This window comes from Antedon bifida, chromosome 7 (genome assembly GCF_963402885.1).
Source record: "Antedon bifida chromosome 7, ecAntBifi1.1, whole genome shotgun sequence".
Taxonomy (NCBI): Eukaryota; Metazoa; Echinodermata; class Crinoidea; order Comatulida; family Antedonidae; genus Antedon; species Antedon bifida.
Genome location: NC_136232.1, coordinates 461,549 through 488,349, shown reverse-complemented (window position 1 = coordinate 488,349; position 26,801 = coordinate 461,549). Strand labels below are relative to the sequence as shown.

Below are 26,801 nucleotides of genomic sequence, written 5' to 3'. Positions count from 1 at the left end.
ATAGATGGATAAAACAATTTTCTATAGAAACTGATATACGGTTTTGTTAATTTTCGTCGGGCTGGTCTTATAGCCTATGTGTAGCCTATAGAAAAAACAATGTACAAAATGTGAAATGTATAATCAGCACCAAGTTTGTAGTTATTGTCTTCTTTATGTACTTTATGTAAAATCGAAACGCCCACTGGTGGGCTTCGATTTTTTGTCTGAAAACTACGAAAATGTGAGCTTATATAATATATATACGCCTACGTATGAAACGCCAGTGCAAATATATTTATTTTTTTACTAATTTAATAAACCAGCACACTAAAAAAAAACTAAACGACAATTCCACTTTACACAAAACGATAAGCCATGCGTTTTCAATAGGCTGTTGAATCACGTCGTGTTCATTACAAAAACTCGTAATACTAAAAAATATGCTTGAGTTAATTCATGACCATAGAGAGTACATTTATTTATGCTATTATGATGTAATATAATAATCAATAAATAACGAAGGAACAGACTAAAATTGTTCATTAAATCTCTTCTATGTCACGTGTAAGTACAGTATACTTACAGTTTCGTATAACAAATTAATTAACATTGATCTTTATGTAGCATTGAATTTAAAATATAAACTATAATTTATAATATATTTTTTACTCTTTCTTTAATATTTACAACCCACTACTTAACTATAAATAGTTAGCGATCATTACACAAAGTGACCTTGAATTAACACGTTTTATCTAAAATTTAATTCCAACATTCTTACAAATGTAACTCTGATTTTCTAAACTAAACTCTCTACAATTATAAGATCATCACCATGCAGGACCTAAGGGGTAGAAAAAATGTATCGAGTAAAGATAAACCTGGAAGGCCTACGTGTCAGTGCGTGGTTTGACTGACGATTAAACTCTGACGTGTTCATCTTCAAAAGTTCCAGTTACCCCTTTTACACTATCACCGTAACAGCGGTGTAACCCCGCAGTTGTTAGTACACCGGGCCGTTAAACGCCGGTGTTGTGGTTTTTATTGACTGGTGTAAATGGGAAAATCCAACCACCCCGGTGTGCTCTCCCCGGGGTGAAACGAAGCTGAATGTTTTCCGGTGTACCTTCTCCGGTGTAGTCGAATCTACACCGGAGTCACGAAGTGTAAACGGTTTTTGTGGTTCAACACCGAGCTGTTAAAGGTCATTGACGTGAACATTTTTTTTCTGCTGAAAATATTGAAATTATTCGTGTGCTTTCTACCTTACCAGAAGGCCTAAAATAATGTAATATTGGTGTAACTCTACCCTGGCCGATTCTATGTAGGCCTAATTATTGAAAAAGGGAAAAAAATATATATAATACTAACGTCTCAATGGATGAAAATGATACATAAAATGAAAACGTACCATACAATAATTAATTTTCCTTTATTGATACATTGTTATGCTAATTAACAAATGCATTTTTTCTTTTAAATACCTACAGTACCTACCCTATTTTACGCCAACCTAACAATGTAAGGCCTATTTAATGTACGTACAGTCTACAAGGCGGAAATGCAGTCATTTTAAAAAGAAAAATAATTGTTAATGTTTAAAATAATAAATGATAATCTTAATAGCCACAAAGAAAATTTAACACTGAACTACATTCAAAATTAAATCAATTGTGTGTAAATTCGGATTATTATGTTTTGATATGAGATTTGTCGATATGTTCCAGTGTTTTGATTGATTGACAACACCGGGGTGATCGATGTAGTGTAAATGGGCGCAACTCGAGTTCATCTCGCAGTTTTTTTGGCTAGTGTAAATGGAAATTGTCTCCGAGTTCAACTCGTGTTTCTCTCCCAGTCGATAGTGTAAAAAGGGTATCAAATAAGCACGTACGAGCAACATCGTCGTTACCCTTTTAGCATCATCGTATTATTTAGTTGATTAAGTTTCAGATTGTAATTTTACCTTTGCTTTTGTTTTATAGATTGATGGTAAAATGGCCCATTTGGTGGTATCAATTTGAAGCAGTTATGAATACACTTTCAGTGTTTAAAATGTCCAGGTCAGTCGATAGAGAACGTGTTGCACTTTTACGATCATCAGTTAATAATAATTGTCGAGTTGCTTTCGTCCGGTCATGACAAGGACTATTATCGGGAAGTTCACAGCCTTGCGGTTCAGGTCTTTCACCCTCCAGGACTTCGTTTAACTCATTTTCGAAAGAGTTATGCGACAGCACGGATTTCTTAGTTTTCGCACTAGCAGGTCGTTTAGGTAAATAATCTGGATTGTCTTTAGAAGTTGTCATGGCGGATTTTGGCCTTTGTGAAAACACGTTTTCTGGTTCATTGCGATGATTACGAGAAGAAGAATTAGTTTTGTTTCTAAAATCTCTTTCAGGAGACATCGTAGACTTCTTTGAATCAGTTGCTCTTCGGATGCGTTCTTGTGAAAGGGTGGGAAGAAGTCTTTCTAAATCAGGATCGACTTTCTTTGTTAATTCTTTTTGCCTTTTCTTCTTATCACCTTCTAGTTTAATATTTATCCAAGCATTGTATGTCATTCTATTAGTTTTCCGAACGTGGTTGATGGGATCAACATCATCAGTACTTTTATTATTGTCTGGTGTAGAGCAACTGTTATTATTTTTCTCTTTCGGTTTCATTTTCTTATCAATGTTTTTTATCTGAGATGTTCTTCCAATTGTTTTTTTTACGTTATTATTCAAATCGTTTGTATCTTGATTCATTTGTCCCTTTTCTTCTTTCTGCATCTGTTTTGCAGCCTTATCTAATGTCCCTCTAACAGAAACACCGTATTTCTTCTTTGCTGCTTTCGCTTGAAGTTTTTCGTCATGAATCAATCGTGCGGATGCTGGCTTAATAGGAAACGCCTTTTCATTTCTTCCTGCCTTATCACTATTTGTTTCTTCTTCTTTTCGGTTTCTAATACGGCGTTGACGTCGCCTGATAGCTGTTTTTCTCAATTCAAATTGTTCCTTAATTTGACTGTTACGTGGTACTGATTCTTCTGATGTTTCAGTTGTGCTGTGCAGTTGAATCTCCTCGACACGCTGTTTTAGTTTTCTTTGCAATAATACTTGCTTGTGTTTTTCGTTAACCCACGTTTTAACCTTTTCCTCCGACTCAATCATTCTTGCTGTCCTTTCAGTATCAGCATTGTGTTCTTTTTCCATTTCTTCTCGCTCTTTTTTCCTTTCTTCTTTTAATTTCTTTCGGGCTAATTTGTTCTTTTCTCTAATCCATCGTTTGACGTCTGCATTAGAAGAGGAAAGAAGATGATTGTCTAGGGCACTTTTTGTTTTTATCCTAGGAGATGTTTCCGGCGGATCTGTCTTAGACTTCTTTTTGCGTGGGGAACCTTTCCTATGATTGGATCTGCATTGATTTTTCCCTGTTTTTGTCTTGAGTGAAATTCCTGAATCAGTATGCTTTGGTTTTGATCTTTGATGACGTAAAATGTCCTTTAAAATAAGAGTTTCTAATGAGTTAGGATCAAAGATTGGAATTGGGTCATCTTTCAGTTTTTTGTTTTCCACAAAAGAAACCTGTTTTGATTTTGCATAAGAGTTTTTTTCATAGTCGGAATTGATTTCTTCACCTTCGGAGTTTACTTCGTGGATTGTTACAGTTGAATTTATTGTCGAATTATACGTGTGTTCACTGACGTCATCACATAATTCACTAGTTTCACCTAAATCTCTATCATCGGGTTCGGAATCGCTCGGTATTTCCCATACTTTCAAGCTAACTTTGCTATCATAATCATTAAATTCAGTTAACCGTTTTGCACGTCCTTTCAATGTTCGAATTTCTTTTTTATTGAGTTTTGTTTTGCTATTTTCAGGACTAACTTTCTTGAAGTCTAAATCATATGATGAATACAGATGCCCTAGAGTCTTTCTTTGGGCAATATGAGATAACATAAGATTGTTTAGTTCGTTGTATTTTTCTCGAAGTACTTCATCGGAGCGCGATAGGTCTGGCGATCGAGGAGAAGTTCGCGGACTAACTGGTATTTCGTCTGATAAATAGCGTAACATCTGCGTAACTTCGTATTTAGCTCTTCTTTCAGCCATCTTGTGGATGAATGGCCTAAAATAATAGAAAAATAATATGAATTAGATATTAATAAATATTATTGCGTAATTGTGCCATAATAAAAAATAAACGTTGCCTATGGCCTACGGCCTAAAATAATGGAAAATTAATATTTATTTAAATATTAATAAATATTATAGCGTAATTGTACCGTACTATAATAAAAAATAAACGTATTGGGGTTTGAAGCCATCATCAAATCCATTTAATTTAATTAGACTTAATATTTTGATTTTTAGAAATACAGATTAGGTTAGATACAAAAATCAAATCTGGCTTCCATTGCAACATTTATAACATTGATAAATAAAATGAAATATATAAAAATAATTTCCATACTTTACATAAGAATTGCCCTATTTAAAGAAATGCGGGGAAAGTCGAGGAGGCAAGACATTTTTTTATGATTAATTTTTTATTTTATTTTATTTTATTCAATTTTCAGGCACAAAAATACATAACAAGACAGCGGTGGAGCACCCTGAGGATTGCCATGAGTGCAAAGCACTATCGAGATGGCTCTCCATATACTGCACTTGAACATAATTATAAGTAAACAATTAAAATACAAAGATATACAAATTTTAAAATTGCGAAGCATCAAATTGAACATTATTAAACTGAATTTAATGATTATGATAGCATAGTTAGCTTGAAAGTATGGGAATTAATGATTGAACAATCGAAGGACACAATGGCTCTTATTTTAAGCTGTCTCAAATGATACAGTCATTTTATAAACTAAACTGTAACTTTTTACAGGCCTATACCATTCTATTAAATAGGACTTAACGATCGGATGTTAGGATATTCCGGATATTGTATGCAAGACAATACCTTTTGTAACAAATGAAAAGAATTAATACACCAGGAACCCATAATAAGCGCACCTGCACATGGGTATAACCATTGGCAAGTTGCACGTTTGTTTAAGATCATATAATCTGGTTCAAAGTAAGCTGCATAAACCCCGCTAGGCTCAACAGCAAATAGCATATGGCATAGGCCTACAATGTTTAGGAATTTATAAATTCAAATTCAGGTTGATTATGAGTGATCTTACCTTAATTATGAGTTAGAATTTATCCAATTTCCATTGATTCCAGCATGTTAATATTATCATCTGTTGCTATCGACATAAACCTGGTCTTAACCCATAATATTAGCTTACAGTATACTACCTGTGTCTACAAACCATTATTGATCGTCAGGTAGTGTTACCGACAAAATGAATGCGCTTACCCCTTATATGTTATTATATAACTTGCTTAGTAAACACTCTAATAGCAAATATTTGTTTGTCTTTTTATATATTCGATTAAACTACATATATCACTATATGTAATTATATGTGGTCTTTATTAAAAGATATGTATTCATTAATAATTTATATATGAAATTAATTAGGTGAAAGGGGTGAGTTCATAATATGTAACAGCTTACGGCCAAACGACAACCGACGAACACGTTGCTAAGCAATTTTGGACTGTTCCATTATGCACAATTGTGGTGATTAGAATAACATGAATCTGACTAATAATAGTTTTTGCAATTGTATACAACTAAAAATGTATTACCATAACTATAGCAAATTTTAAATGCATACTTTACACATTTAATTTATACACATGTTATTTCTAAGTACCATATCATAGTTTATAACTTCAGGATTTACCATTATAATAGTGATGTAGTCTAACATGTCAACAAATTACGAATCATGTTGTTAACACAAAGTCCATGCTGTCTTTCCGAAAATGATTAAAACTACATAGGTCTGATAGGCCTACAATTTACGTATAATGAATATGGTTTATCAAAGAATGTAGTGAACTCAAACAGTGTTTGCATCGATTAATGTTAGTCAACTCAAAAGGTAGGCCAGGGTACAGTCGATATATGTGCACACTTGTTGACGACGCCCTTTATATTCCCTAGTTAGATCTTATTCTAAGGCAATTGTTAGGTATGCAAATAAAAAGAAAGGGATCAGACACGTAACAAACAAGGGTATCGGACGACTACTACTGTTAGTAGGCCTAAATAGTATGCCTTAAAATTGATTGATCTAACTTTATTTTATAGGTAACGCTTATTTTTGTGATGGCGGTGTCAAATGTCCAAAGCTATTTTGAAGATGAACAAAAACAGATGACAATCGATGAAAGAGATCGTCTTAAATCGGATCGAACTTACAAACATAGCGCATTTTGCCCGCGTCCGGTTGGAAAATTAACCACACAGCGAGCACCAAAAACACTGACAAACATACATGTGAATCATAAGGTGCGTTCATTTATTGACGATTCGACCAGAGTTAGTCCAACAGATGCCTTTCGATTATGGATTGAGAGTGGTCGACGGGAACCTCCATTTCCCCGCCGATGGGATCCGGCATTCGATAGCAACGTCTGGCGCAACTTTCGAACGAAGGATACTAAATTAGAAATACCAAATAAGTCAGTTTCGACCCATATAGCAGAAATGTATCCATTGAAGATCCCACCACACTCCAGCATGGGTACTAACACATTCGCCAAGTACCTAAACGAAGTACACGTGATCGAAAATGATCGTCTACGTGCAATTGCTGTCGCAAAATCAGAGAAAGATATGGCAGAATTTAAAAAACTAAAGCTACGGAGCGAAATGCGTGTTCCGCCTATGGACGAATACGGGATTATTCTTCCACCAAGTGACTTTCGATCGTATGAACAGACGAAGATTGAACGTTTTGATCCAAACCCAACACCGACGAATTCCGTAAATTTGCGACAGATGACCGAACTGGAAAGAGACTCTCAGCGAGGTGTTACGGGAACGTTCCGAACAAGTCCGACTCGATTATGGAAACTCTCTTTTAAAGATAACAATCCACAGTATAAAGAGGTAATGAGGGAAAGACAGGCATATAGCCAGTCCATTTCATCAACGAACAAACATTTACAAAATGCTGTATTTTTCAAATAACCAAGACTTTTAGATATCATGGCGTTTTGAATTAATGTTTTTGTAAAATAAAAAAATCACGTTTGAAAGCCAGCCGGGATCAAATTTTAGGAGACACTCACAGCTCCTTAATTTGCACCAGGTTCCTATATGAAATTGTAAGGAGCTCCCATCATAAAATATGAATAAAGCAAAGTTGTGTGTAGGCCTATATACAATTTTAATACAAAATATTTAAGTGAAAGATATAAAAAGTCAAACAATAATAAAACGGATTAAAAATTAATTTAAATTTATAAGATTATTGATACTTATTAAGAGTAAATTTTCAATAACGTTCTAGAGAAGTTGTTATATGCAAAACTAAAAAATGTTATGACCTTACAGAACGTTTTTCAAAAGAATGTCTGTTTAGTATGTATCAATATTGTACTTCAAATGTTTATTTTAATCAACTAATTTGATTTTTATTCAGTGCTTCTATTATACAGTATAATATAACTAGAAATACGGAACCAAGTTATTAAAATTGTAAAATAGTAATTAATTATGTTTTTTTGTCAGATATCGTCTCACAAACTAAATTAAATCTAAAGTTTATAAAAAAAACAACTAAAAACACTTTATTTCCCAAGATGCATTGCGTCATAAAGGGCTGGAGATTAAAATGTTATCATGTTTTAGGTCCAAATCTGTCTTTCCACACCGTTTGAAATAAATATATCTTATCGACACTATAGAAAAGTTTTATAAATTAATTTTAAATTAGAAACTAATTTTAAGTTTTTATCATGGGAACGAAAAAAAGTCTACGGATTTTGTGTTTTGTACTAGGGTGCGCAGTCACTTTTCATCGGAAAACGTCTAAAATGTATAATAAAGCAGGTTTTTTTTTTTAATTCTCGTGAATGTCTGTTGGCATCCACCTCCTCCCTCAACATTCAAAAACGAATCGGCGCCATTGGCTTATGGAAGCGATGTTTCGCAATTGTATTATTAACTCATTGTATAAATCTAAATTGAATAAAAACATGACTAGATACGACTATTTTGGCGGTCAGGACTTGTTTCATATCAATTAAATTAATCGATGACGACTTATTGCATTATTGAAGCAAGATTTTTAAATAATTAATTGAAGTATACGTAATAAATATTAAACTATCCTAAACTATAAAATGGTTATATTACTAAGAAATATAATTTGGTCAATATTAAATTAAAATCGAATAACAATCAACTAATTCAAATTAATCAACCTAAACAATTATATAATGTACACATTAGTATTAAATAGATTTTCCAAAACATTATTAAATTATATCAAATTTGGTCACAGTTAATGGGAATGTTTAATTAAATTGGAAACACAGAGAATAGTTGCACTAATGTGTATAAATACTGTGTAATTGTATTATTACTTTGGAGTAATATAATCAACTGCCGTATTGATGTAATAAAAAAAAGTGTATATCGACAGTACAAATGCGTGGAGAATGAAAGTACATGAGAAGCCTATAAAGAGCTTAAAACAGTCGCGAAAGTTTTCACAACTCGTGCAATTGAAACGTATCTATACGCAACTAGTATTAATCTTGGTTCCCAAGGACGTACGCACCGTCGCAAGCAATTTGACCAATCGCAATGGATTATTCGAACTGTCGCTTGTCATTGGTCAACTCGTTTGAATTGCGCTTACGTCACTTGCGTTACGTCCTAGTTGGAACCATGGATTAAAGAATAGAAGGATATGCATCGACGGTGACATCAAACGATTTTACAACGCGCTTGCCTATACTAAAGCACTGCTGCCAATCAAACAAACACGCTCATTGAACTCCGTGTCTCTAACCGCGGCCCTCTGTAAAACGCTGCGAATCAACTTTTACATTTTTTAAGACCAAAACGTAACCATGTAGAAATCGTATGCGCAGTCTGAATGTTCTATTGACATGTCTGCGTCGATGATTAATTGACAACAAAAATATATTGCTAAACAATTCTGTTTTAGTTTCATCACAATCGGACTACGAAAAGTTCACTTTCTTACGACTGGTAATTTTAAGTTGTTGGTAATATTAATAAAATATGCAATTTTTATATTTGAATTATCATTATTTGCCTGCCATCTTCTGTCATTAAAAATTGCGTTAATCTATAGAATATTAAATTATGCATTTGACCATGTATGTTATTAGCGTGGCCGGTGTTCACACATACAACAATCGTGTTTTTAATATATGGCTAAGCAGTGGTTTCTTCATAAATCTCCTTAATTATCGATGTGATTATATTTAAATTGTAGTGCCTAGTGATTGGCTAGTGGTTATGTCATCCACATCACATCCAATCACCGGGCCTAATTGAATGAAAACAGCGATCCCTGATCCGGGATTGGCTGGCTATGTATAGTTGCGATACGTTACCTAGCGGTCGTTTTGAAAAGTACACGCAGGGCAAACTTAATCACGAACAAACGAAGTACCTATTATTATTCACACAAGAAGTAAGACAACGGTGAGTATATAGATCATGATTAAATGTTGTATCTACTACACTTAAGATTAGCAGTATCAATGTCGGCAAATCATATGGTTTACTAGTAAGCCTAGAAGGCCTAGGCCTAGTATTCTTGCTGATTTTGTAATTTTACATGTAGGCTGAGAAAACATTGTCTCAGATGTAGGGCTACTACAGGTCATAAAATGCTACTTTAATGTCATAAAAACATTAGCGAAGATCAATCGCGGCAGAAACTTATACTAATTACAATTATAGCATCTACAATTCTAAGCCAATAACAATATAGTATTGTTTTTATCTGGTATATTGATGAAGTAGGCCTACACTAGGGTCTTAACAATAACATACAATGTAATTTAATAACTGTTTTCAATAACAATTATACTCAGTGGCGTGAGGCAGAGGCCTGAAGCCACTTGTTTATGAAACCTAAGTGGCCCTCCAAGTTTCAAAGATCGAGGCCTGGGACGTTTTTAGCATTTTCGACATATTTTATGCCTGTTCCTCTGGGCACTGCTCATGGGCCCCAAGCTTCAGAGCCCCTGGGTTTAGCCAGTGAGCGCACATAGTCGTTACGCCACTGATTATACTGTTCAAATATGTATGAATACATAGTTGCAACAATATTTTCTATTTTCTAGATAGAAAATGAGCAATCACCAGTTGTGTCTGCAAACGATTTGTGGTAGCAGTAAAGTTTCTATGAAGAACCGGAAACCAACGCGCGAAAGAAGCGTAGCCAACAAGGTTAAATGTCGTTGCACATGTGCAGTAAACAATATATTAGGCACGCGACCGTTTCGTTGTTACCATGCGGTTAATTAAACTGTAACATTGTGGGCGGTCCGCGGTCTGTCGGCGAGAGTCAAGGAACCCTTGATCTCAAGTCGATGCATATCCTTCTATTCTTTAATCCATGTTGGAACCAAGCATTAGTGTGCGACATACTGCAAGCAATAATTATATGATTAGTGGTGCCTACAGTAGACTAAGCTGGTGACAGCTTGTTTAAATTGCTTGAATGGCGGCAAATTACTTGGTCAAATCAACCTGGTGGCTCTGTGTTTCCTGCAATAAAAAGATAACCTGTTTCATTATCATCATAAGACATGTTGCTAATTACCTTAGGTAAATTACAAAACAATTCAACAATCAATACTTTTCATTTGAAGCTGTTTGAATAACAAATAATATATAAACCACAGCAGAAGGTATAAAAACAGACTAAACTAATGTATTGTCTTTGCACTAAATATCAATATTCTACTATCTTGAGAGGATGAAATTATATTGTACAGTAACATACCATACTTAACTTACCCTATTGGATCGGTTTAACGAGCCTCCACCAAACATGTTTAAACGGGCCTTTACGCCACCGCTACCTAGGATGCTCCCTGCTTGCTTCTCCCGTTCAAGACGAGACTTTGGTCGTCCCTATATAATTTAGTTGCAATATTATTCAGATCAGATAATACATAGTTTTCGAGTCGAGTGGCCGAGCGGTTAAGGCAGGGGCGCCGCCGCAAACCATACCTATACAATCGGCACAGGTTCAAATCCCTCCTCGGCCATTGTTCTGGTGGTAGAACAAGTCTTCTCGGATAAGGACATGTCCAGTGTACACATCTGGCTCGTGTACACTTTAAAGAGCCCAGTACATCTTTCGGAAGAGTAGGGGGAGTAGGGGGTGGGTGTTACCCCGGTGTACTGGTCCATTCAGCATCTGTCGTTGTGGACAGACGAACGGGCGCCGTTTGGTGGCATCACTCTACACGAAGGGACCCTTAGGGGAGAAGAAAGTTGTGGTATGTGTCGTCCACACCTGTGCGCAATTCAGCCAAGTAGGCTGCAAGTCGCAGGTTATTCCATCATTTACATTATAGTTCAATCGTATTCTAAGGTTTCTTGGAAAATGTTGCTTCTTTTTTACACAAGGAAACGAAACTTACATTTGTACTCTGAGCTTGCTCCAATTGCTTCACACTACAAATAAAAATACGCCATGATTTAGTAACAGTCGACAATTAATCTTTTCGTTTCCCGGAAATTAGTTTGGACAACGGAATTGATACTTTGCGTTTACGCAAAACACAATGGCCTTAATACTCCTCTTGTTGTTAGAAAAGCACTTCAAATCCACGCATAATTAAAATATTATTCTTATATATAAACCTGGATTTGAAGTGCTTCTCTGCCAGCATAATTGTTATGCTTTTGAATTTGATACAACATTTCCAAAATTATTATGATTACAAGATCCAATATAGTAGGCCTAGCACTGAATACACTGTACTTACATATCAGACAAGCCGACAGCAGAAGCCTTCACCTGTCTCTCATAGCTGTAGGTGAAATGAATTTCGTGTTATTCTGTATGAAAAGTTATATTGTAAAATCTTAGGACATTTTCATTGATAAAGTGTGTTTTAAGGGGTTTTTTAAAATGTTTCTGCCTTCTTATACAGTTTTCTATCATTTTCGAAATAACTTAACGTAAATAATCTACGAGAAGAGAGCATTCAATAACTAATTTCTATTTTGTAAAATACTGCACTTTGGACATGGCGGATATTCGAGTATTTAATTAAATAAAAAATGAAATACATAACATAGATCTAACCTGTATTTATTCATTGCCTTGATTCGTGTTTTCAGTTCGTGTATCTGGGTTAAATATAAATAAAAATGCATACAAATTAAATGAATTTACCAAAAAGGCGACTTGAAAATAGTATAACATTTTTGAACTTTTTCATAAAAAACGCGCGCAAATTGTTCAATTCGACGTGCTCGTATGACGTAATTTTAAGTCGAAATTGTTTAAAAGTTGGTAAAATTACTAGAAAAGGCTGGTAAAACATAAATCACGCGAACAAATATGTTTTTAACGCTACGTGCGCACTGCGAATTTTTGACATGCTCAAAATGACATGAAACGCGTAGAAAGTTGATTAGAAATTGATTTTTCGCGTAACCTTCAGTAAAACAAGCCATTTTTCCATAGATAGTTAGCGCATGACATTTACACTTTGCGAAGTTTCAATTTAAATTGTTTTATGGTTATCGACCTATGTTAAATACCAGAAATTCATAAAATCGACTCTAAAGTCATATAACGAAGTTTCTTGCACATCTACAGTTAGAGGTCAATCTTCTGACAAAGTTATAGGCCTATAATCTTATGTTGACAAGTATTAGAGATACGCTGCGGACAAAATTGTGCGGATAACCAATTAAATTGAGCTCAAAGAAATCGTAACGATCAGCAGATAAAATGTTGTTAAAAGGTTTGTATGGCGAAAAATTGATAATAAAAATTGTAAAAAAAATATCAGCAATATTGGTATGTTAATGAAATAAAAAATTAAAAAGTATGGGTTGAGAATGTCTTGATGTTTTGGTTGAAGCGTCTTCTTAAAAATGTTGGGCAAGTAAAGAGTCTGCATAAATTATCTTTCTTAATATCGGTATCAATACGTACAGTGTACTTCGAACGTTCACCCTGATATTCAAGATCAAAGAATCTTCCATAAGCTGTTTTCAGTTTCTCTACCAGATCTTCTGCGAGTTGTCGAAGTGCTTCTGTGTTTGTGTTTGGTCTAATATCAAGTGGTGGTACTCTCTCTGCCAGAACTTTTTTCTTTTCACGTTCGCGTGCTTCAGACTTCATGCTAAACTTCGGTGGTGCCTTGCCGTTCTATCAAACAGAAAGCAGTCAACTGTTAATCAAATATCATGATAATAATGGTAGTCTTATATAGCGCCTAGTACAATGTTTCTAAGCGCTTTACACACAAAAAAGATCCATTATATATCCTAAGATAACCAACAAGTTACGAAGAAGCAGAGGAACCATTTACACTGCTCCGTTCTCCAGCACTTAGAAGCTCCCATATGAGAGCTCGCCGGAACAGAATTTACGTCCTACCAAAATAATAAGTAAAAAGATGTTTCCTAACTGGGTTCACAGTTAAGTCCTTATCCGAGAAGACTTGTTCTACCCGCTCCACCACCAGTGATCGAGGAATGTCTTGAACCTATGGTTTACGGCGCCCATGCCTTAACCCGCGCCCAGGCACTCGACTCGATTAAACCATAGAGAGTTGAAAATTTAAACTATGAAGATGTATATTTACTTTTCACTATTTTAAAGAGGCATTGTCCATTTTTAAAATGTAACAATTTACTCAGCAAAACAGTTTATAAAACAAATTTGATGACCATTTGATGGTTTCAGAATGTGAATATTTATATTCTAAAGAAATCTACCAAAACAAATTCTTTTTATTTGCCTGTCTGAAAGATAGGATAGAATTGAAATGTATGTCCTAGACTGAAAGAGACATAGGAACTAACCCTGCCTTTTTTGATCAAGTAGAAAGAAGAGAAGGAGCTTTCTATTAACACTAAGCATTCGTCAGGTTAAATGAAAGTACAGTACAGCACTTTGCAAAAGGTAAGATTATTATTGAAGTATATATTTGTTGTACTTCGAACACATGATTACTCTCACAACACAAATCACGAGCCCATGCCAGCTCCCTTCTCAATTGCAAATCACTTACTACTACAACAGGTGCTAGGTATGCATATGGGTTATGCGCCATCTTTTTCATACGCAATTCACGCTCCTTCTTTTTCTTTTCAAATTCCTGTTTCAATCTTTGCTCCTCTTCCTGTTGTCGCGTGCGACGTTCTTCGGCATGTTGTTGTTGAACACGATCTGCTTCCTCCCACTGGCGAGCACGCTCAGCCTGTGTAAAACAAACAGCCAATGAGCCTAAAATCATTCAGTGGGACGGGAGGGGATTTACGGTTATTATCCTAGCTAAGAAAGAATCTTTTTGAAAGTGATAACTTTAGAAAATGATATGCAAGACTGAGATTGCAATTGCAAAAATAATGTATAAAATAGTAAGACATTTCTATTCTATTTTTATAGTCTTGGAATACTCTAGTTACAGATTATTCATTAGGTATTAGATACTACAGCCATACTATGATCATAAAGATCAAAAGAAGATAAAATACTGATTATTGTATATTTTGTAAAACAAAGAAGTATTGTTGTTATTATGTCCATAAAGTTTTCAATTTAAAGTAAACTTCGGTGTTAACGACGGTACAAATTAGTAGCGGTGTAATACCTTTCTTCTTTTCCGTTCTTTTAATTCTTCAGCAATTTGATTTCGTTCGATCCGCAGTTGATCAATGGCGTTTTTAAACGATTCATCATCTTGAGTTTTCTTCATTTCCTTTGAAACGTACAAAAACAAGAAATCACAAATATGTTATTCTAAATAATCGCGAAGTGTGGATAATACCAGATAAGCGATAAAAGCATCTATAGCCTAGCACCAACCAGCAGAAAGAACCATTATTCCCTGCACCAAGTATCAATGTTCCTCCTCAACGTACAGTTTGTAATAATCGTGCGTGGATAACTGTCGTGTTCCGCAATAAGTTGGAAATTTGAAAGTGTGTTGTATGTGTAGAAATAATGAGTGTGTTGACTTGTATGAATTTGATGTGTACAATGTATTACAATCTTTTATATTATTAAGCTCTGTCTACACTATCAAATCAAAATGTGTGATGTGCCTAAATATGGTAGTGATATGACGTCTATATTACCTTGTAAACGTTCAAAGCCTCCGGCACTGCTGCAGGCCTGAAAAACACAAAATGATAAGTAGTCATAATAGGAAATTGTAAGTAAGATTTATTCACTGTAAATGTTCATATGTGAAATGAGAAAACGCGCCATAAGCCAAAGCACTGTAATTTTGTTTTTAAAGAAAAATAAAATCTTTTCTTAATTACCCTTGCTTTACAATTTCACTTTCACTATTTTAAAACAGTAACAGTATTTTATTTAACTGTCTAATTATTAATTGAACATACTTGTTTGGCAAAGAAACTGCAGTCTTCGATTGTGCCACTTCGATTTCTCGTTCCATTTGTTCTGAAATCCTTGACGCTTTTGAATCCGATTCATTTCCATTTGTACACGAGTAGTCTTCATTGTGTTCTTTACTGTGTTCTTCATTGTGTTCTTCTTTTGTATCATTGTGATTCTCATCACCATTCCATTTTGATTCGTTATCGTTCACAATTACCGGCTGTGATTCCAGTTCAGTGCTACTTTCTTTTATAATAGTTTTTTTCTCATATACATTAGTCGATGAATCTTCTGAAAGTTCTGATCGCTTCTGCTACAACAAGAATATTAATATACGACGTGAGAGAATTAAACTACACTACACTATCGAACTAGTTTGACAAAAAAGGTGTGGTGTTCTCAAATATGGTAGTGATATGACGTCATCGTGTCCATATATGGGCATACCACATTTTGTTAAAATTGATTGTCTAGACAGAGCTTTAGACAATTATTTCAAATATTTAAAATCATGCTATTCAGAGGCACGATTAGCGTTCCATATTATTATATCACAGACCATCCGATAAGTGATATTCATTTAATATTAATAAACCCGAGAATCGACCGACACATGCTAATGCTTAATACCATAGTCGTGCAGTTTAACACAAATCTGGATTACCAACCACTCCCAAGTCGTTTTCGTTATAATATTGCCATATTTTGTATTTCTGATATTAAATCAACAGCGGTGAGGTCGCATGTTGTTCAGGGAAATGCTATTTGAATCTTTATTTATCATCTTCACTCTTCATGATCGGTCTCCCTCCCAAATTCTCTTGCGAGATACTTTTTTAAAACTATTAATCCAATCTTAAATATTTCCTGTAATTTATTGTTGTACTTTACTTACTTTAGTTTCAGAAAATTCTTTTTCCATCAAGTTTCTGAAATGCATAATTAATAAGCATTAGGCTTACAGGATAGTAATAATATACTAAAGTTCACAATTAGAAGCATAGATTTAGACGCTTCTGGGTGAGACACGAAACAATGAATACAATATTGCCTTTAAGAAATAGAAGCTTGAAACAAGAAGATGTAATCTTTACATAGAATTTAATTAACAGTCAATAAACAAAATTGATAGTAATAAAATAGGCCTACGCCTAATAAAGATCATACTTTTCAGATTCTCGCCTCCGTCTTCGTTCTTCTCGACGTCTAATTCTTTCTTCGGGATCCATGTTACCTTTGGTTAAATGAAAGTAGTATTATCACACTATGATCGATGCGTGTATAATGTAAAGAACGAGAGTCTTTTCAGGGAAGAGTTAAATTAAGTAATTTAACTCTTCCCTGGTCTTTCAAGTGAAAGTGGCTGGCTAAATATTTACCTCTTTGCTACTACCTACGTCGAAATACAATATCCGTTCAGATAGTAAAGAATATTGATTTAGCCGAAACAAAAATTCGTGCCATGGCGAATTACCGTATATTCCGCAACTGGTGGAAGGACAACAAAAATATAATTTCCATAGCGTACGTACTCAAGAAATGCAAATTGGTATACAGTATTCAAGTGTTTAGCTTTCGTGTCTTGTCCTTTATTGCCTACTGATTTAACAATGGTTTTAGACAAAAAAGGATGAGATAGAAAAAATAGACTACCGCAGTTACTGTAAAATCTGTGACCTAATAGGCCTAAGGAAATATTAAGCATCCTCTCCCACACCACACCCTTTACAAATTAATATTTCATTGATGTTATTCTCGAAACACGAAAACTCGTGTAACCTACTAATGACATATTATAGTTAATACCACAAAGAAATTCTCAACTACAGCGAATCAACATTTGATATCGTTAAACTCCGAATGACACTAAACTTATTATTCTGCTACTTGGGAAATTCAACGAGGCCATTGTTAAAAGAAAATAGGAGTAGGCCTATGTGATGCATAAACAATTAACGTTATTTTTTATAAGGAAATACGCTTAATAGGCCTATGTCTAAATGTTTTTAAAGTTTAAACTAAATTTTTAAACTTTTAGACACGTTTATTGAATGGCAAGTATGAGTACATAGGAAAGCTAAGGTAGACTGTAGGGTACTGTGTACTGTATTCAATTTGCAAGGTCTCCTTTAAAATGCGTTTAAAGGTAATTATCTCAAGTGTTTGGTATATTTTTGAGAACTTCAATTTCCTGAAGACACGAACATATGATCCGACCATCATGGGAATAGCGAAAATTGACACTTTTGACGAGCTATCGGTAAAACACCTGCGGAAGTAATGAAGTTGCCAAGCTCGGAGAATGTGAGAACAAAACATAGGCATAATGAATATTTGCACATGCTCATATATATTCTTTTTAGCGGTTCTTCTTTTTTGTTTCAATGCGCAATTTGTGAATTGGAAAAACTTTTGAAACATGAAACTGGTATCCATACTGTACAAGTAATGATTATTTCATGAAAAACAAATTGAGAGCGGTCTTAAATTGGAGGTGGATTTACGTAGGCCGATAAGTAATTTCTTAAATGATTCAATTGGCCTTTGGCGTTCCATAATGTACATTTTTTGCAAATTAAATCCCTGCTTAAATACTCATATTAATATTTGAAGTTTTGTGTCAAACACGTATATCAATTTAATTGCCAAGTCGTTATTTCACACGTGCCAATCTCTGCAATGTTGTTGATATCATGGATTTTCGAGGCCAATCCAAATATGCCAATCGTAGTAAAGTAGTAAAAGCTTGTATTCATTACAATTTAGTCACATGACATTTTTGACAGTGTTTCACTCGAACTATAAAATGCTCCTACATTTTACAATATTGACCAACATGCTAAGTCACCAATACAGATAAAGGAGTCGTGTTTACCGGTTCACTAGGCCGATGCGACACACAAACATGGCTATTATTGCATATTTAGTGGGTATTCAAAACAGTATACTGTAGGCATATTATTATTTCTATACTTTTTAAAATAAAGTTTTGTTTATCCTGAATTTTTTTTATCTAACTTGTTTTGAAAACTAGCGTACTAGTCAAATTGAAAAATGAATACTTCGTGTTTAGTAAAATGTTTCAATGGTATCCATGGTTTCAACTAATATAGGCCTAATTCCACCATCAAATCGAGTGTACATCATGGACGCGACCCTGAGTTCGTCTTCCATCACTTCAAACTTATGGTTGAGTAATTACTGTATAATGAATGGGTCCAGCAAATGCATTAATCACATATTTCACACATCTGTATGCCTGTTTGCCATTATCCCGTCTCTTTAATATTAAAAAAAACTTTGAATAATATTCAATTCAAACAAAAAAGCCAATTGTTGAAAAAAATACTAACTGAATTATTATTGTATGTTAGTCTATAATACAAGTCGCGTACAGTGCAAAGTGCGCAATACGGTACCGGTATCGTTTATATCTTTCTTTTTTTCGATTTCGCAATTTTCAATCATAAACAATTCAAACTTTGGAGTTAAAAAAAAATGTTTTAATCTTTACTCCATGGTTTCATGTTTTGTTCGAATTTTCGAACATTAAACAGCACTTCTGTAATTACGCTACTGTAGATATTTAGGCCTAGGCCTATATCAATCGAGTTAAGCTCTGTCTACACTATCAAAATTTATGTGACAAAAAATGTGATGTGCCCATATATGGACATAATATGTCATATCACTATCAAATTTGGGCATATCACACTTTTTTGTGTCAAACTACAAACTGTAGTGTGATAGTGTCGACAGAGCTTGAGATTGGCTTCCTTCATTCCGTGAAAAGCTTGGAGGAAATACTAGGCCTATATTAAATAAAAATAGGCCTCGTCCTTCATTCAAGTTTCTTGTGCTAAGTGCTATACAACAACAAGACTCTTTATGAGACCATGAGTGTAAACTGACTCCGTAACTTAATTAATGGCTTTGCATTGACAGTTCGCAGTTGTAATGAAAACAAAACCTTTAACTAGTCGAATATTCAACGATAAGCACGATTGGTTTTAATAGCAAGCAACAACAATAGTAGATAGAGTATCGGAGAATGTAATACCGTAACATTTGAGATATGAAATTGGACGGAAACACAAAATCCACATGCAATGACAGAGGACAAACTGATCGACCGACACTTAATTAACGAAAAAGCCATACAAATACGTTGTGTTTTTAGAAATGATAATCTTATAAACCCTAAGTTGAGAAATACACCACACACTGTTTGAACTGCTTTTGGTCGTAAATCAACTACCGACTCAACTGCACGAAAGTGGTTTTATTGCTTTGTTTTATATTGTATTAGATATTACAAGAAAAACAAATATAAAATTCATAGTGTTATGCTACTGTACTAACCTCAAAATTATCCACAACTTTTCTGTCTTGTTAGATGTCCAAATAAAATGAAATCTGCAAACAAACTTCCTTAGAAAGTGCATGGGAGTGTAAACACGATCGGAGAGGACAAGGGGTCGTCTGCAAGCACAACCTCAAGAGAAGAGGAAGCCAAATGTTTGGACTATTCCATTTATTGCGGGTAAATATCACTGTGTAAGAATAATCAAAACGACATAATAATATATACTGTATAACACATTGATATGATAGGAATGAAATTGACACATTGTAAAGCAGTTTGTTATTGAGCAAACAGCATAGAAAACAAACTGGAAGTTTTGTTTGCAAATAGAATATCTATTTTACTTGAATTGTAAACTGGTACCAGATCAGTGGAGATTCCGAACTTGTTTATATGAATACTAAAAAAGAAATGTATTTTATTAAATATGCATGTATTAACGTATAGACCTAAAGTTCCTAAATAAATATTAATGATAGCTCATTACCTGCCACATACTTCAATTACTCTCACGAGCGTTATTGTGGTTATCGTAACGTAGGCCTAAATCGAATACCGCTTTTTATTTATTTTTTCCCTTCAGAAACTAACAATTCCGGCTACCAATCTGTTTCACCGTTTCGTTCACATTGCCTTATTTGGGCATCTGTTTGACAGCACTGACGTACATCGTGTTAGCTGTGTACAGTAGTCTATTTTAAATCGAATTTCCATTTAAACTAAATTAGTTAATTAGGCTTAATTGGAATCTATCACCGGATATGATCGAAACAATTCAATCACATTTTTCTTTACAAGAGGCAAACTTATTCCGTATTGTGTCGAATTTATAGGCCTCAAACTCGCTAAATGCGTAGGCCTACGCATGTTCACATTATGGATTACTCTGGCCTACCTACAAACAAAACGTGTTTGTTATTGCATCAGGCCTACTGAGTATGTGTGTAAATTTGTTATTTTTTTTAAGCATGTTTTACGTTGGCGATTTTCAGTAGTGGCTATACCACCACCATTTTCACCTCTACTGGTAATTTACCGCGAAAATGAATACAATTTTTAAATAAAGTTCACTGTGGTTCAATGTGTAGACCGATATATTCCAACTGTATGGTAATGCGCGGACCAAATTACGAATTATGTATTTTTCTTTAAATGTGTAAAGCAGAAGTAGACGAAAATAATACAATATTTGGTGGTTGTTGCAATTATAAACAAAAAAGTGAAAATTTAGAAACATATAGATTTCAATTAAAAACTATTTATTTCATTTGCTTAAAACACGAAATAAAATAATTGATTTAAATCCCTACTATGTTAGATTAATATATTTGATTTCGAATTTTATTTTGACATTATCCTAAGGCAACTGACGTGTCGTTGACAATAATTACATAATAAAAATCATAATAATATAGCTTCTATAAAACTTTATAAAGTTTGTATACAGTAAAATTGCAAAGTAACACAGCAAAATTGATTTATAATCAACTATTTTAAAAACATATTAACGGTAAAACATTTGGAACAAACAATATCATATAAGACACAGTGTAGGCCTATATTTGTTTACGGGGTATGTATGAAATGAGAATTAAATGTAGAAAATAAGTATTGCGTGATTTCCATGCTAAATGATAAAAAAAAATGGCATTCAATAATCAAAATAGTGACATTGAATAATCAATACTGTATTAGCAGCCTACTGTGCCACCACAATCAATAACTCGGCTACTAACCCTACTAGCTTTAGGTAACAACCGTTTACATTACGTAAATACGTAAAATAGCTAGCATACTAGCGTGATTTATAATATATTGCAAATTAAAATACATTGATATAAATGAAACATATAAATATATATCTACATTGTTAAACTACGGTATATAATAAAGTTGGCATAAATTTCCAATATCATTAAAATTTATTTGAATTAAAAATCACTAAAACGAAAGGTATAAAATTCTGGGAATAAAACATTGTCTTCAAATTAAAATGTTCATAATTCATTCGTATAATAAACCAACATCTCCACAGTGGTCCAACATCCATATGAAAGAGTCAAATTCTATATTAGCAAATAGCTGGATCAATTCAGAATAAACAGTAAATACAATTACATTTTACATGATTGAGTCGTTTAAAGTTTCTACTATATATGTTACCACTGTTGTCTCATATAGAGGTCTATGTTTACAAGGGTAGTCTTCACATCCATACCGCTTGTTATCACGTTAGTGTTGCTTCATGTTCAACATATATCACCAGTGATGTCTTATCTACGATGCCTGTTAATACCAGGTTAGTGTTATCTCATCTACAATGCTTGTTATCAGGTTAGTGTTGCTGCATGTTCAACACACTATTACCAAGGTTAGTGTTGTTGCATGTTCAACACACATTACCAGGCTAATGTTGTCTCATCTACGATGCCTGTTAATATCAGACTAGTGTTGTCTCATCTACAATGCTTGTTATCAGGTTAGTGTTGCTGCATGTTCAACACATTATTACCAGGCTAGTGTTGTTGCATGTTCAACACACATTACCAGGCTAGTGTTGTCTCATCTACGATGCCTGTTAATATCAGGCTAGTGTTGTCTCATCTACAATGCTTGTTACCAGGTTAGTGTTGTTTCATGTTCAACACACATTACCAGGCTAGTGTTGTCTCATCTACGATGCCTGTTAATATCAGGCTAGTGTTGTCTCATCTACAATGCTTGTTATCAGGTAGTGTTGCTGCATGTTCAACACACTATTACCAGGCTAGTGTTGTTGCATGTTCAACACACATTACCAGGCTAGTGTTGTGTCATCTATAATGCCTGTTAATATTAGACTAGTGTTGTCTCATCTACAATGCTTGTTATCAGGTTAGTGTTGCTGCATGTTCAACACATTATTACCAGGTTAGTGTTGCTGCATGTTCAACACATTATTACTAGGCTAGTGTTGTATCATTCACAATGTATGCAACTATCAGGTTAGTGTTGCTGCATGTTCAACAAATTGCCTCATCTATAATGCTTGTTACCAGGCTAGTGTTGTTGCATGTTCAACACATATTGCCGGGCTAGTGTTGTCATATCAACAATGCTTGTTATCAGTTTAGTGTTGCTGCATGTTCAACACACATTACCAGGCTAGTGTTGTCTCATCTGCAAAGTCTGTTAATATTAGGCTAGTGTTGTCTCATCTACAATGCTTGTTATCAGGTTAGTGTTGCTGCATGTTCAACATATTGATAGTGTTGCCTCATTTACAATGCTTGTTACCAGGCTAGTGTTGTTGCATGTTCAACACATATTGCCAGGCTAGTGTTGTCTCATCTACAATGTCTGTTATATCACACTAGTATTGTCTCATCAACTTGTAACAAGGTTAGTGTTGTTGCATGTTCAAAATATTGATAGTGTTGCCCTATTTACAATGCTTGTTACGAGGCTAGTGTTGTTGTATGTTTAACACACCAGACTAGTGTTGTCTCATCTAAACTGCCTGTATTATGCTAGTGCCTCATCAACAATGCTTGTTACCAGGCTGGTGGTGTCCAATCTACAAAGCTGGTTTACAAGCCTAGTGTTCACATATTCAACACATACCGTATTAGGTTAGTGTTGTCATATGTTCAACACATAACCAGGCTAGTGTCATCTTATCTACAATGCATCAGGTTAATGGTTTCTCATCTAAAAGCATGTTTCAGTTTCAATTCATGCTTCCAGGATTTTGTTATTTCTCTGCTGTTAATCATGGCAAAAATTAGAAACAAGCAAAGCTGGCCTCAATCCTAAATAATTCAGGCTGGGCTTGCCTCACCTTCGTGTGACATTGCTTAGACTATACCACTTGACAATCTCTTGTGAGAGGTCGAGTGATTCCAGAGGAATGTCAACACCTCCCATGAACGTATTTTCTTTTAAGTAATCACTATTCCAAACAGTTAAATGCAGAGTTCTTTTTAATACCTCATCCCATGGCATGTTCATCACAAGCTGAAAAACAAACATTTTACTAATTTTTAGATTTCAAACCTCACAGATAGTCCATTTTTATACATTGTTACTTCCGCCTAAAAGGTTATGTTTTCAACGTGTATGTTTTTTTTTTTTTGTGAACTGCATAGAGGCCACAGTTTTTAGCCACAAAGATCTATTTATTTATTTTTTATTTATTTAATCGATATAAAAAGACTCAAAATATAACTATTTGAAATAAAAAGCTTACATAGGAAAATGATAATTCACATAAAACAAAGTTTAACAAAGAAAAAATTAATTAATTAATTAATGATACAGTAATAATTACTGTACAATTCATTTAAACTTAAAATTACTATAAAAATTGCACAAAAAAAGATGATATTACCTATTAAAAATTCTTATTATTAATTATTACAAATTCTATGAGCAAAAATCTCGACGGAGTTCAATTTTGAAGAGAGAGGGTCAAAATCCACAACCGCCTACAGGCCACACTTTTTATCCGAATCTTGCCAGATTTGGCTACAATGATCCATCATCTACTGTAGTGGTAGTATAAGTTTTAAGGGGAAGAGTCAAAGGTAAAAATCCACAATAAACTATTTTAAAAAATAAGATTTTATAAGAATATCCTCAACAGGATTTAAATCAGGTTTTCAACTATTGAAACTAAACTCACATTCACTTGTTACATAGTATGGGGTGGGTTGTGGGGAGGGGGTTGGGACAATTTTTATATAAGAAAATTATACTGAGTGTAGGCAGAGGTACAGTATGAACTCTTGTCATCATATTTCAGGTAATTGTGGAGTGGATATTTTCTTATCTTTACTGCTTACATGATTACCATGTGTTATCTTACCATTTCATTAAAAGTAGGGTTGAAAGACTTCTTTATAATTTTGGTCTTTCTTTTTGTTAGCTTTTGGTCATCAGGCAGCAGGTATGTTTTTACATAAGGGTCTGGCTCGGTGCCATCAGGAGTAAGCTGGAATTTTTAAAAAAAGAGGATATATTGATATTCAAATTATTGGCTGATGATTTTCAAGAAAACGATGATGTTGACTTAAACCCTTTTTTTCATATCTGCATAAATGTTAATGTATTAATAATAAACATGAGGTGTGGTTGTCAATGCTGGTAAACAGTGTGCTAGTTAATGCGATATTTATGGTGATGAAATTATGTTGAGTATGTTGGTGTACATGGTGTTAAACTAATGTGATATTAAAGATGACGACATTGCAATGATACAGATGTCAATGTAGTAATGTGCTAATTAATGAGATATTGATCTGCGATATTGGCAATGATGATATTGATAATGAATGGTAATGCTAAAAAAGTTTACTCTGACGTTATAAAGGTTAACAACAATAAAAGACACATGATATTTAATATAAAAATAATTATAAAAACCATCTTCATTTAAAAAAATAGTTTTTCAATGAATTACTACAATGTATGGTACTTACTAAATCTTTAGCATGCATGATCATTATAAAGAGGGCACTGTTGTTATAATGAACAGACAATTTGACTTGACCTCCGACCTGACCTGCCACTACATGTTTGTCATTTTCAGCATCACCTGAAAAAGGGTTGTTTGTGTTATCAATCTTAAATTCAAATGCAAATGGCTGTTTCTGCTGCATAGCACTGACTAACCCATTTTTTTGTTTGCCAAACAAATTGAACATACTGTATATTTTGCATGGATTGACTAAAAATTACACCGTCTCTTATATTATGCTACTATGCTATTATACTTATGCTACTGACTTACCTTTGAGTTTTGCCGATGATGCCTTGTTTGCATCTTTCTCATCTCGAATCAAAGGATGGAAGAACGTATACACCAAATCAGACTGTAAAAAAAGATGGCAAGAAATAATAAGAATCATGTTTATCAAAAAATTGAAAACCATTGTATTAGGTGTGTGCCTTCAACTAAAAGCAGTTTATTGTTCCTCTGAACACACACATAACATTTACATATGAAAGAAAAAATAACACATTTTAGTGAGAAGTCAAATAAATAAAGTAACCTTTTCTATAGTACCTCAGATATTGCTGGTGGCGCTCTAAACAGGTGAGAGAGAAACTGTTCTATCTCAACCTTGCGCCTCTCTGCAACCTGCTTAACATGTGTTCGACCAAACAGCACACGGGAGGACAGAGGTGGTAGATTGCAGTCTGGATGTAGCATTGCTAATTTCTGCTCTAATTCATGGAACTCGCTGAAGCGTCGGAAGATGAAGGTTGGAACGGTTGAGCGTTCACGTTGAACTCGCGTTATGTAAACCTGAATAAACAGTATGCAATAGTGAATTTTCTTGGTTTTCTTGAATTATAACAGTTTGTTTGGATGGTGGATATTCATTCATTTTTTATTTTGGAAAAAAAGTAATTCTCCATAGCTCAAGAACAAATTAGTGTCTACATTATTATAAATATAAAGGAAACAAAAATATATATTTATATATATAAATCCAAAGGCACATTACTGAACAAATGACAATGCTGTGGGTATCAGTTGTGGGTATCAGTGGTATATAAATATATATAAAAAACACCTATGCCACATAGTCACGTGGTTAAAACAATAGCTTCATCCATCTACCATGTAGATTGGATGAAGGAAGAGCAAATTCATAAATACATTTTACAGTATCATACGTAGCCATAACATCGGCATGTGTTCGAGGCTCACTCACTCCATGGTTCTGGTGGTAGAACGAGTCTTCTCGGATAAGGACTATAAACCGTAGGTCCAGTGAACACAACTAGCTTGTGTGCACTTTAAAGAACCTAGTCTTTCGAGATGAGTAGGGGGGTTACCCCAGTGTATTAGTACATCACAGCCACTGATCACCAACTGGGCCCTCTGGGAGACCAGTCTTTGACTGAAGAGGTTACCCAGTATAAATATATATTTCAATCAATCAATCAATCAATCATTTCGCACTA

General features: G+C 34.2%; 4 protein-coding genes across 5 annotated transcripts in view; 1 reads left to right on the top strand and 3 right to left on the bottom strand.

The window, feature by feature from the left end:
• Positions 1 to 1,095: 1,095 nt before the first annotated feature.
• On the bottom strand, positions 1,096 to 5,301 carry LOC144847530 (uncharacterized). The gene is made up of 2 exons (XM_078703932.1): positions 5,168 to 5,301; positions 1,096 to 4,098 (listed from the first exon to the last, which is right to left on the bottom strand). Exon 2 carries the CDS (start codon positions 4,080 to 4,082, stop codon positions 1,998 to 2,000), a length of 2,085 nt encoding a protein of 694 aa, XP_078560058.1. The 5' UTR covers positions 4,083 to 4,098; positions 5,168 to 5,301; the 3' UTR covers positions 1,096 to 1,997.
• A 901-nt stretch (positions 5,302 to 6,202) lies between these two features.
• LOC144847882 (testis-expressed protein 52-like) lies at positions 6,203 to 7,567 on the top strand. The gene has a single exon (XM_078704444.1). The coding sequence runs from the start codon at positions 6,208 to 6,210 to the stop codon at positions 7,072 to 7,074; it is 867 nt and encodes a 288-aa protein (XP_078560570.1). The 5' UTR covers positions 6,203 to 6,207; the 3' UTR covers positions 7,075 to 7,567.
• Positions 7,568 to 9,579: 2,012 nt separating this feature from the next.
• Positions 9,580 to 20,052, bottom strand: LOC144847881 (uncharacterized). Of its 2 annotated transcripts, none has more exons than XM_078704441.1 (14): positions 19,844 to 20,052; positions 16,649 to 16,715; positions 16,377 to 16,410; positions 15,484 to 15,794; positions 15,214 to 15,250; positions 14,727 to 14,834; positions 14,145 to 14,333; positions 13,061 to 13,276; positions 12,200 to 12,243; positions 11,877 to 11,921; positions 11,529 to 11,562; positions 10,897 to 11,013; positions 10,299 to 10,644; positions 9,580 to 10,206 (listed from the first exon to the last, which is right to left on the bottom strand). In XM_078704441.1, the coding sequence occupies exons 2-13, from the start codon at positions 16,708 to 16,710 to the stop codon at positions 10,609 to 10,611; spliced, it is 1,233 nt and encodes a 410-aa protein (XP_078560567.1). In that variant the 5' UTR covers positions 16,711 to 16,715; positions 19,844 to 20,052; the 3' UTR covers positions 9,580 to 10,206; positions 10,299 to 10,608. The 2 variants fall into 2 exon arrangements, with proteins under 2 accessions (XP_078560567.1, XP_078560569.1); XM_078704443.1 differs by having other exon boundaries at positions 9,581 to 10,206; positions 15,484 to 15,791; positions 19,844 to 20,051.
• Positions 20,053 to 21,085: 1,033 nt separating this feature from the next.
• Positions 21,086 to 26,801, bottom strand: part of LOC144848673 (phosphatidylinositol 4-phosphate 3-kinase C2 domain-containing subunit beta-like) — a 30,120-nt gene continuing 24,404 nt past the window's right edge. The window contains exons 27-32 of the mRNA XM_078705509.1: positions 25,894 to 26,136; positions 25,618 to 25,699; positions 25,307 to 25,422; positions 24,694 to 24,819; positions 23,668 to 23,843; positions 21,086 to 23,403 (exon numbers count right to left, since the gene is read on the bottom strand). Of these exons, the coding sequence (XP_078561635.1) occupies positions 23,352 to 23,403; positions 23,668 to 23,843; positions 24,694 to 24,819; positions 25,307 to 25,422; positions 25,618 to 25,699; positions 25,894 to 26,136 (795 nt within the window). The 3' untranslated portion in view covers positions 21,086 to 23,351. The remainder of the gene's footprint in view (positions 23,404 to 23,667; positions 23,844 to 24,693; positions 24,820 to 25,306; positions 25,423 to 25,617; positions 25,700 to 25,893; positions 26,137 to 26,801) is intronic.